The sequence below is a fragment of the Saccopteryx leptura genome, chromosome 3, assembly GCF_036850995.1.
Source record: "Saccopteryx leptura isolate mSacLep1 chromosome 3, mSacLep1_pri_phased_curated, whole genome shotgun sequence".
Taxonomy (NCBI): domain Eukaryota; kingdom Metazoa; phylum Chordata; class Mammalia; order Chiroptera; family Emballonuridae; genus Saccopteryx; species Saccopteryx leptura.
The window spans coordinates 150,122,700-150,135,054 of record NC_089505.1 but is presented as its reverse complement, the minus strand read 5'-3'; the positions used below and the strand labels follow the sequence as shown (position 1 = coordinate 150,135,054).

The 12,355-nt window shown below is 37.2% G+C and overlaps 1 protein-coding gene across 1 annotated transcript in view; it reads right to left on the bottom strand.

Annotated features, from left to right (window-relative positions):
- ACADM (acyl-CoA dehydrogenase medium chain) overlaps positions 1 to 12,355 on the bottom strand; it is a 43,594-nt gene that overhangs the window by 1,555 nt on the left and 29,684 nt on the right. Inside the window, exons 9-11 of the mRNA XM_066376582.1 lie at positions 9,134 to 9,274; positions 8,468 to 8,563; positions 490 to 738 (exon numbers count right to left, since the gene is read on the bottom strand). Of these exons, the coding sequence (XP_066232679.1) occupies positions 490 to 738; positions 8,468 to 8,563; positions 9,134 to 9,274 (486 nt within the window). The remainder of the gene's footprint in view (positions 1 to 489; positions 739 to 8,467; positions 8,564 to 9,133; positions 9,275 to 12,355) is intronic.

Below are 12,355 nucleotides of genomic sequence, written 5' to 3'. Positions count from 1 at the left end.
ATCTGTATTTGTCTCTTCATGATGGATTTTTTACTCCTAATTATGGTTTTAATCAATTCAACAGTTGCCAGGCAAGATTCAAAATAAAATAATTTAATTTTAATGATATACATACTTTCAGGAGAGCAAATGATGAGTTATGATTAGTTAGGATGTCAAGACTCAAAGAAGCCTGATTCAGACCCATGTACACATCTATACCACTTACTTTGTTAACTTACTCTCTCTTAAGGCATATACTTAAAGGTAACGTTCTTACTTGTGTTAATTAGTTCAAAAACTTTGGCTTACAACCATTTATGATGTCATTTATACTGGTAGCTCACAAAAATTAGTGGATATTTCAAAAATGATTATGAAGCAATAAAATATCCCCTAATTTTTGTGAGCAGGATATTACTAGTGGCATAAAATCCCTAAATGATCAAAATCTACGGTCCTGTACAAATACTGTTCCCTAAAAGCAACAAAAATTATATTTATTCTTACCTGGTAGATCTTGGCATCTCTCATTAGTTTTTCTACAGGATATTCTGTATTGAATCCATTGCCTCCAAAAATCTGCACAGCATCAGTAGCTATCTGATTTGCAATATCTCCAGCAAAGGCCTTTGCAATAGACGCATAATAGGTATTTCGACGACCAGAATCAACCTCCCAAGCTGCTCTCTGGTAGGCTAATCTAGCTAATTCAACCTTCATTGCCATTTCAGCCAGCAAAAATGATACTGCTTGGTGCTAAAATTAAAAAGAAAAAGTTTAATATCTGACACACACACACACACATACACACAAAAGAATATGTATTGGCTAATTTAAATTTTTTCTCCTGGAATTTTTGAAAAATAGACTTAAAAAGTTACACTCTGCTTCCTCCAATGTTAACATATTATACAACCATAGTATACTTAAACAGTAGGACATTACCACTGGTATATTACCAACTTAACTATAAATTTCATTCAAATTTGGCCAAGTTTCCACTAATGTCTTTTTTCTGTTCAAGAATCCTAAATATAATTCAAATTAAATTTAGTTGTTATTTCTTCTTCGTCTTTTACAATGTGTTTAATTCCTCAGTCTTTCCTTGTGTTTTATGACCTTGACATTTTTGATGAGTACTGACTGGTTATTTTTTGTAGCATGTCCCTCAGTTTGGGTTTGTTTTCTGAGAACTGGAATGAAGTTATGCACTTTTGGCAAAAAATACCATAAAAATTGTATGTATCCTTTGGAGTGTCAGCTGAGATTTTAAAAGAAAATCGCTACATATAGTGAATAATAATGTGGATCAGATGCTGATTGGGGAAAGAGAGTGCTATGATAAGGACAAATAAAAGATTCCTCTTGGCCCTGGCCGGTTGGCTCAGCGGTAGAGCATTGGCCTGGCATGTGGAAGTCCCAGGTTCGATTCCCAGTCAGGGCACATAGGAGAAGCGCCCATTTGCTTCTCCAGCTTCTCCATCCTCCCCCCTCTCCTTTCTCTCTATGTCTCTCTTCCCCTCCCACAGCCAAGGCTCCATTGGAGCAAAGTTGGCCTAGGTGCTGAGGATGGCTCCATGGCCTCTGCTTCAGGAGCTAGAATGGCTCCGGCAGCAACGATGGAGCAATGGCACCAGATGGGCAGAGCATCGCCCCTTGGTGGGCATGCTGGGTGGATCCCAGTCAGGTGCATGAGGGAGTCTGTCTGACTGCCTTTCCACTTCTAACTTCGGAAAAATACAAAAAGATTCCTCTTATCTTCTAGAAGTCCATAATCAAATAGGAGACCTAAGGTGAACACTTTCAATAAGAAATACAAAATATTCTATAAGTTATATGGCCAAGATATATTATAGGATGGAAATATGTTCACCACATATCAAAGTGAAAAATTAAAATATATAGTATGGTTACAGATTTGGAAAAATATACTCATGGAAAAAGAAAATATAGAGCAAAATGTCCACTGTAATTATCTCTGGACAATGGAATTATAAATTAATTTTATTACTTAATTTTATTTATATTGTATAATATAAATTATTCTATAATAAAAATGGAATGGAACATATGCTTTAAAATAATATACATTAAAACAGGGGTCTCAAACTCAACTCAGCATGTGGGCCGCAGAGCAAGATCACAGCCATTCAGCGGGCCGCACTAGGTCTACAAAAGGCAACTGTTACGCAACACTTTTCTCACTGCAGTTGAAAACAAAAAAAAAATCGGTACAACAAGCACAATCGTACATGCAGTTTACTCAGTGTCACAAAACAACCAGAAACTGGAGTTCGCATCACAAATGCTGTTAACTAAGCTAATATCTAGCTAGGATGCTAGAGAAATGAAAAATACAAGTAGGCCCCTAGGCTTACTTAAATTTTATCCAAAATATTTTGAACTTCGTGGATTAGTCTGCGGGCCACACAAAATTGTTCGGCGGGCCGAGAGTTTGAGACCCCTGCACTAAAAGAAGTACTGCCTGACCAGGTGGTGAAGCAGTGTGGGTAGAGCATCAGCTTGGGACACAGAGGACATAGGTTAGAAACCCTGAAGTTGCTGGCTTACATTCAGAGTCACCGGCCTGAGCGTGGGATCAAAGACATGATCCCATGGTTACTGGCTTAAAGCCCAAGGTCGCTGGCTTGAGCAACGGGTCACTGGCTTGTCTGGAGCCCTTCAGCCAAGAAACATATTAGAAAGCAACCAATGAATAACTAAGGTGCTGCAATGAAGAATTGATGCTTCTCATTTCTCTCCCTTGCTGTCTGTCACTCCTGCCCCCCCACCCCCCCCACCCCGTTTCTTGTTAAACAAACAAACAAAAAAAATCTGGGGTGGTGCCTAATTTATGTTTTAACCAACACGCCCAATGAGTCACATCCAGTTGCTTTTCAGCTCATGCTTTGAGAAACTCTGTTTCAAATCCAGCTCAGATTCCTTGTAATGTGTCTAGCCAAAGTAGTCTCTTTCCTTTTGGTTTCTGTAACTCTGCCTGTAACAGTCATTTTGGGACTGAATCTTATATTTATATTATTACTTTTATATTATTTATGTTTTTATATTATTTTATATTATTGTTACTTTTATCTTATTACTTTCTGTGTTTCTTTTTTTTTCTTTCTTTTTTTTTTTTTTACAGAGACAGAGAGTCAAAGAGAGGGATAGATAGGGACAGACAGACAGGAACGGAGAGAGATGAGAAGCATCAATCATCAGTTTTTCGTTGTGACACCTTAGTTGTTCATTGATTGATTTCTCATATGTGCCTTGACCGTGGGGCTACAGCAGACCCAGTAACCCCTTGCTCAAGCCAGCGACCTTGGGTTCAAGCTGGTGAGCTTTTGCTCAAACCAGATGAGCCTGCACTGAAGCTGGTGACCTTGGGGTCCACTGCGCCACGACCTGGTCAGGCTGTGTCTCTTATAAGAAGCATCAACTCATACTTGCATTCACTTTAGTTGTTTATTGATTGCTTTTCATATGTACCTTGACCCCGGCGTTCAAGCCGGGCAAGGGCCTGTTGCTCAACCCAGCGACATTGTGCTCAAGCCAGTGACCTTGGGTTTATGTTTTCCTAATGTAGTTCTGGAAACATTAATGAGCTAATGTAAACTGTCCTTTTGGCCACAAACACAAAGAAATCCTTGATTTAAAAAAGATTATTGATTTCAGTGAGGAAGGAAGAGGGAGAGAAAGACAGGAATATGAAGCTGTTCCTATATGTGCCCTGACTGGTAATCAAACTGGCAACGTCTGTGCTTCTGGACGATGACGATGCTCTAAAGCAGGGGTCCCCAAACTACGGCCCGCGGCCACATGCGGCCCCCTGAGGCCATTTATCCAGCCCCCACCACACTTCCGGAAGGGGCACCTCTTTCATTGGTGGTCGGTGAGAGGAGCATAGTTCCCATTCAAATACTGGTCAGTTTGTTGATTTAAATTTACTTGTTCTTTATTTTAAATATTGTATTTGTTCTCATTTTGTTTTTTTACTTTAAAATAAGATATGTGCAGTGTGCATAGGGATTTGTTCATAGTTTTTTTATAGTCTGGCCCTCCAACGGTCTGAGGGACAGTGAACTGGCCCCCTGTGTAAAAAGTTTGGAGACCCCTGCTCTAAAGTTTACCAACCGAGCCATCTGAAAAGGGCGAAATACTTGATTAAAAAAAATTTAAAAAAAAAATTTAAAAAAAACAGCTCAAGGGAAAGAAAGAAATCAGGTACCTTCAAGAAGGTATTTAAATCCTGATGGAGAAGAACTGACACAGGGAAAGAAAAAAGTCAGATTGAGATTTGGGTTTAATGGGAAAGTAACTGAAGTTTTAATTTACACACAAGAACAGGAGACTTGGATTAAGCATAAAGAAGATGAGGGGCTAAAATTGAGATTTCTTGAATACAAAGAAAAAGCACTTTGAAAAAGAGCTTCTTTCTAAAAAGGAAACTAAAAGTCTTTGCTCATGAGAGCAGGATGGCCACAAAGCTTATCTCCTGGCCCAGGATTCTGTCTGGGAGGTTCAAAAAAAAAAAGAAATAAATTTCTTAAAGTAGGGAATCAATGTGTACAGCTTCTGTGTGTCAGGATTCCCCAAGTGGAGAAATTAACATAAAAGAAAAAACCCCAGCTCTTGAAATCCCTGTGGTACCCAATAAAAGTACAAAAAGTAAAAAAGTCAATTACTAGGATGCTACCAAAATGTACCGAAGAAAAACAATATCCACTGCAGATAAACTTACAAGCAAAAATTAAGAGAGAAATAATTGGCCATAAAGAGATAGAAGACGCAACAGACCAGAAGATTAACACCCTAAGAACTTGAGATAAAAGAAAAAACTCTAAAAGTGACTATAAAGAAGTATATTAATACAATTAAGGAGATAAACAGAAAAAGAGCTATGTTGAAAATCCAGGATACTTTAAAAGAAGAAGGAGTTGGAATTGAAAAATAACTGTATAGTCTATAAATAAAAAAAGTAATTAAAAAACCCAACAGATAGGCCTGACCAGGCAGTGGTGCAGTGGATAGTGTATCCACCTATGATGCTGAGGACCAGGTTTGAAACCCTAAGGTCACCGGGTTGAGTACAGGCTTACCAGCGTGAGCTTGGGGTCACTGGCTTGAGTGTAGGATCACATGCATGACCCCATGGTTGCTGGCTTAAGCCTAAAAGTCACTGGCTTGAAACCCAAATGTTGCTGGCTTGAACAAGGGGTCACTGGCTTGTTGTAACCCCCCGGTCAAGGCACATATGAGAAAGCAATCAATGAACAACTAAGGTGCCGCAACAAAGAATTGGTGCTTCTCATCTCTCTCCTTTCCTGTCTGTCTGTCCCTCCCTGTCCGACTGTCTTTCTCTTTCTTGTTAAAAAAAAACCCCAACCCAACAGATAGGATTAAGTAGCAGATTATGCCAGCATCAAAGAACTGGAAAACTGTCTGAGAACATTATCTGAAATACAGCATAGAGAGATAAATGATGAAACTGAGGTTAATGGACATAGAGCAGTACTAATCCAAATTTGATCTATGAACCAGTCCACAAACTATTATAGGTTCATGGTATAAAAAGTTAAGAGTAAACATTTACAAATTTTTATGACAATTTGATATTTTTGTGACATTCTTACATTTTACAAAAATAATGGTCAATTGATTGAAAATTAAGAAACAAACTGATCTTTCATCACGGATAGTTTGAGAACCACTAACACACGGGAATAGAAATAGGTGATGCTCACTGTACAACCTATAGTTATAAAAGTAAAGAATTTCGATAATATATCTCTTCAATACTTGAAGAGTTAAAAATTCCCTTGGAGTCTGGATCTATGATGTATAAATTTTGCGACCCTGAACAAATTATTTGATCTCTCTTCTTTTTTTTTTTTTAGCGAGAGAAAGGAAGGGAGAGAGATGAGAAGCATCAACTTGTGGCATTTTTAGTTGTTCACTGATTGCTTTCTCTTATGTGCCTTGACTAGGGGGCTCTAGCTGAGCCAGTGACTCCTTCTTCAAGCCAGAGACCTTTGGGCTCAATATAGTGGCCATGTATGGGGTCATGCCTATGATCCCATGCTCAAGCAGCGACTCCACGCTCTAATTGGTGAGCCTACACTTAAGCCGATGACCTTGGGGTTTTGAACCCATGTCCTCAGAGTCCCAGGTTGACACTCTATCCATTGCGCCACCACCTGGTCAGGCACAAGTTTCCCAATATTAAATGGAGATTATAGTACTACCAAAAGAAGGGTAAGCAAGCACAGGGAGAATTAAACAATATACGTACTTAAATATGTATGGCATGCTGTCAGGTATACAACAGAAACTCAGTAAATACTGGATGTTTTTTTCCTCTTCTTAATTAACTTTACTCCCTGAGCAGACAATAGTTAGTGGCAGAGTCTAAAGAAAATCTAGTCCTTTTTAAAAAAATTTTTCCACTGAGAGATAAAGAGAGAGAGAGAGAGAGAGAGAGAGAGAGAGAGAGAGAGAAGCATCAACTTGTTGTTCTACTTAGTTCCATTTAGTTGTGTACTCACTGGTTGCTTCTCGTATGTGCCCAGTCTAGGGACTGAACCTGTGACCTTGATATGCCAGGACCATGCTTTAGCCACTGAATCACCTGGCCAGGGCCAAAAAAATTTATTCCTTTTTTTATTTTTTTGGTATTTTTTCCGAAGTTAGAAGTGGGGAGGCAGTCAGACAGACTCCCATATGCGCCTGACTGGGATCCACCTGGCATGCCCACCAGAGGGCGATGCTCTGCCTATCTGGGGCATTGCTTAGTCTCAGCTGGAGCCATTCTAGCACCTGAGGCAGAGGCCATGGAGCCATCCCCAGCGCCCGGGCCAACTTTGCTCCAATGGAGCCTTGGCTGCGGGAGGGGAAGAGAGAGACAGAGAGGAAGGAGAGGGGGAAGGGAAGAGAGAGATAGAGAGAAAGGAGGGGGGAAGGGTGTAGAAGCATATGGGCGATTCTCCTGTGTGCCCTGGCTGAGAATCGAACCTGGGACTTCCACAAGCTGGGCCAACACTCTACCACTGAGCCAACTGGCCAGGGCCAAAAAAATCTATTCTTGAAACTCATCCTGATAGATCACATTATCTTCTAGCAGAAATAGTTTATACTTAAAACATAATTTTCAAATATTTAGATGAAAATGAATGTAAAAAGTCTACCGGAGAGTTCTGTTTTTGGAATAAAACAAAATACAAATTTTTCTTACCGTCAATAAACTTTATTAAATAATATAATTGCCATTATTATTGATTTCTTGCCAGCATGAGGGCAATTTGTATATCCCATTTTTGAAAAATGTTTTATCTTTTGATGCGAAAATCTGAATCATGCTTGTTGATATCTTCTTCATTTTTGAATTTTTTGCCCTTCAAAAAATTTTGTAAGGACAAAAACAAGTGATAATAACAGGGTGCTAAGTCCATGGAATATGGTGGATGTGACAGAATTTCCCAGCCTAGTTCTGCAATTTTTTGATGAGTCCCCAAAGCAGCATGTGGCCTGGCATTATCATAATGCAGTATGATGTTCTTCCTATTGAACATCACCGGCCTCTTTTCTTGGACTGCTGTCTTTAAATTATCCAGTTGTTGACAATACTTCTCCGAATTGAGCTTTTCGTTCAGTTTTAAAAGCTCATAATGTATTGGTCCTCGAATGTCCCACCATATACACAACATTCTCTTATTCAGAGTCAAATTTGGCTTAGAGGTGGAAGGGCTAGGTTTTCCGGGTTCACAATATGCCCTTTTCCTTACGATGTTTTCGTAGGTAATCCACTTTTCATCCCATTATCATCCAGTTCAAGAAGGGCTCGATTTTGTTCCGAGCAAGCAGAGATGTACATATGACGACTCGATCATCCAAATTGTTCTGACTTAATTCATGTGGCACCCGTCTTGAATATTTCCACACCAATCCTATCTTCCGAATATGGTCCGAAATGGTTTGCTGAGCTGAATTAAGTCTTTCTGCGATCTCCGATGTTGTCAGAAAAGGATCTTGCTCCAACATGGTCTTAACAACATCGTCATCGATTAAAGACGGTCGCCCAGAACGTGACTTATCAGAAAGGTCGAAATCACCTGTTTTGAATTTTTCTAACCATCTTCTGCATATCCTATCAGAAACTGTACCTTCACCACTTTAAATAAATTTCTACATGCTTCTGTAGCATTTCTTCCTTGTTGAAATTTGTATACAATACAGTGGCGTAAATGAACTTTATCAGTAGCCATGGGTACACTATCACTTCACACATAAGACTAACATGAATCAACTTTGTTTTAGTTAATTTGCTACGTCAGTATGTATACATTAAGTGATAAAAATAGAGAGGCACACATGAGCCAAATAAACATGTGTTTATGTGTCGAAACTTGTTGTGATAGAAACGGACAGAACTTTCCGGTAGACCTTTTATTTATATTTGAGCAAAGCAAGCACATATTAAAATTACCTCTATAAGCAGCCTTCCAAAAGTTTTTCTATCCAGGGCATACTTGGTAGCTTCATCCAAAGCTCTCCGTGCTAATCCCACAGCACCAGCTGCTACCTAGTGTTGTAACATTTTACAAAGCAAAAGTTCATGCTACTTTTCAAACACACAGTATAATGGTTATTTGCCTAAGATTCTAAATTTAGGATTATACAGAAAGATGACTTACTGTTTAAAGGAATAAGAGATTGTTGGGTGGGGGTGGGAGAAGAACACCAGTATTTAAATTTATATTATTTATGATTTAACCTTAATGGAAGGCATTGTGAGGTACAGGATCATAGCTAGAGACAAATCATTCCTTCAGTTTTAATAAAGGAACGCTTCTTAGGGAAAATATTCCTAATGAGTGAGGCAAGAGGAAATGAGTACATATCAGCAGGAACAATTAAACTGCTTCATAAACCTAGCAGCAACTTCAGTAATTTTGTATTTGCTAAAATAATTTCTGTAGCAAGCAACAAAAGAATTGAAACATCCTAAAAAATAAAAAAAACCCATCTCTCCAGCCTTAATAAAAGAAGTAGATATTAAAAAGGAAATACATTCCAAGCATACAATGTTAAAGTAAAACTACTCAATGTAAAAAATAAGCTCCTATAAAGATTATCAAGTCATATTACTTACTGGAGGTCTAGTTCTATCAAAAGCTCCCATTGCAATTTTGAAACCAGCTCCCTCACCAATTAAAACATTTTCTTTAGGCACTTTCACATCTTCAAAGACAATTCCTCTTGTATCTGAACACCGCTGGCCCATATTTAACTCCTAGTAGAAAAAACAATATATATACAAGGAACATTTTTTGAGTTAGCATGAATTTTTGCTTTAACCACTGTTTTATTACTTGCTGCACTATACAAAACAAAGGTCAACAACCTATGGTCTGCAATGTCTATTTTGTAAAATTTACTTTTTATTGGAATATAATTACACTTATTTATATATTATCTATGGTTATTTTCTTGCCACAATGGTAGAATTTAGTAGCTGTGAGAGAGACCATATAGCCCTAAAAATCTAAAGTATTTACAATCTGGACCAATATAAAAAATAGTGTCAATCCCTGATTGAAAACAATGTTTTACAAACTTTGAAACCAACACTTGTCTAAAGGTTTACACATATATATATATTACCTACAAAGACAAATTTCATTATATGTTTGAAAGCTATCTTTTTTTTTTAAACAAGTGAAGAAAGATGAAAGCTATCTTTTTTTTTTTAAGCAAGTGAAGAAAGAATTTATTGGCCATGCGGAAGAAAGTCAGAGTACAAGGACCTTGGAGACAGGTGGCTAGCCCCGGAACAGCTGTCGCTGCCCACTGCTCCCATGGTTGCAAGTCTCCTGGGTGCCTCAGAACGGAGAACAAGAGAAGCAAGGGAAAAGTGCCTGGCGGAAGAAGAAGAGAGGTGGAGGGGGAGGGAAAGGCACCTGCAGGTTACCGGGAGGGAGACTGTGCACTGAAGGCTATCTTTTTTATTTATTTTTATTTTTTATTTTTAATGTGAATGTCAGGAAAAGCATTTAGCAAACAATCTGATTTGGGACATTTAATTTTACTTTAACACAGCTAGCTAAGTAACATACTGGGTAAAAGTTGAATTTGTTTTCTTTCAACCGTTTCTTAAAATTAGGTTTCTTAACTAAGGTAGAATTTATATGTAAAAAAATTCACCGTTTTCATATACATTTCTAATAGTTCTGATAAATGTTATGTGTAACCATCACTACAGTTAAGATACAGATTTCAGTACCCCTAAAAGTCCTCTTGAATCCCTTTTTAATCAATTCTCTTACTATATCTCAACTCCAAGCAACCACTGATCTGATCTCTGTCCCTAGAATTTTTCCTTTTCCAGAATGTCACGTAAGTAGAATAAGTTCAGCCTTCTGTGTCTCAGTTTCCATTTTTCATAGTGCTTTTGAGATTCAACTTGCTGCTGGTCAGTAATTCATTTCTTTTTTACTGCCGAGTAGTATTCTACTATATGGATGTACCACATATCCATTATCCGTTCACTAGTGGATGGATATTTCCTCCCCCTAGTCTCTATCAATTATAAATTAAGCTGCTATAAGCATTCACATATAGGTGTTTTTTCATTTCTCTTGGATAAATACATCAGAATGCTAAGTATGTGGTCAGTGTGTATTTAACTTTATAAAAAACTGCCAAAGTAGCTACATTCACTCAACCTTTTGTCTTGAAAATATTCAAACCAACAGAAGAGTTAGAGTCGTATAATGAATACCTATATAGTCTTTACCAAGATTCACCAACTGTTACCATTTTGCTATATTTGCTTTAATTCTGTGTTGAGTATGAGTGTATAACTATTAGCAGTATTTGAATTATTTGGGAATAGGTTAAAGACATTGTGACCTCTCTCCTTACAGAAAAAAAAAATCAATCTTGTTTTTAATAAGCAGCATGAGAAGTGTGGGCTATGGGAACATAGAGCTGTAAACAAATTCTTTAATTTGCTTGTTTTAATATTAATAGTTTGCTCCAGGCTCAAAAATATGGTAACAATAATATATAATTTGACAGAAAAATAAACCAACATCTCTTATTTTGTCTTTATAAATCAATCAACTCTAGTATCTTAGACCTCACTCAGATATAATGAGAAAACTATAAAGCACTCTTTATACTCTGCTTCCCAGAATTATCCCAAATATCAGAATGTTTAAAACTAAAAAGCTTTGTGGACTCATCTTAAGCCATATATTTTCTAAAACAAAAAACATTTTGAAAATCACCAAATTTCATACATTTGTAAAATGCCCAATGTTTCAGAAACAAGATATAAGAAGGTTTAATTACAGACAATATAATTATGTCTCTCTCACTAGACAGGAAGCTGCCAGAGTGCAGGCTTTATGTCTGTTTTGATCCATACAGTCTCCCAATACCTAAAATAGTGCCTAGCAGATAGTATCAACTCAGCAACAAATATTTATTGAATCAGAGGCTTTTTTAAATGGAGAAAATTGGGGAAAAAAGAAAATAGACTAGATATAACCAGATAAAATTAGAAGTGGGTTTACTACTTAAAAAGGTATAAGCTGCTAGGTCCTTTACACTTTCTTAAGATGGCCATAAATTTAGCTCTCAATTTCCTAGCAACCATCCCTGAAAAAGAAACATGAATAAAATATAAATAAAACAAACCAATTGCTTGGAGGAAGCATGTTAATGCTTAGTACTTATATTTTGTATTGTATAACAATCTCATTATACTTTCATTTGTAAAGTACAGTCCACCTTTAATATTTACTCTTAAGAGAAAATATAGAATATAGTGTCAGAAACTGCAGTGGGCAAATTCCTTTGATACCTTAGTACTGAGCTCAACTGTACCTCTAAATATGTAACCCAGAGTAAATCATTTCACTTAGATCACAGTTTCAATGTTCAGTAAACAGACTGATTCTGACGGCTTTTAAGACAGTACTATACAAATATACATTACTGGTTTAGAAGTTTGCATAACTCAGTCAATTCAAATTGGCCTTTCCAGTTCAGATAATGCCACCCTTAGTCTAATATCTGACCAGATAATCTGTACTTTTCTTCATTTGGGAGGAAGAAAATATATTCATGTAACCTTTAGTAATTCAATTAAGTTCCCTAATTTCTTCTTTGCTTTAGATAGAGACATCATGTGGTCATGAATAGATTTCTCTTTTACAAATTCATTTTGCAAAAATTTTTTTACAGTTGTAAAATTGAGTCTCCTCTTCCTGTTCTCATAGTTATAACCACAAATTATGCTTCGTTAGCTTTCACTAGGACTACTTTAATGACTTCATTTCTTTTCCTCTTTGTTTTATTAAATTTA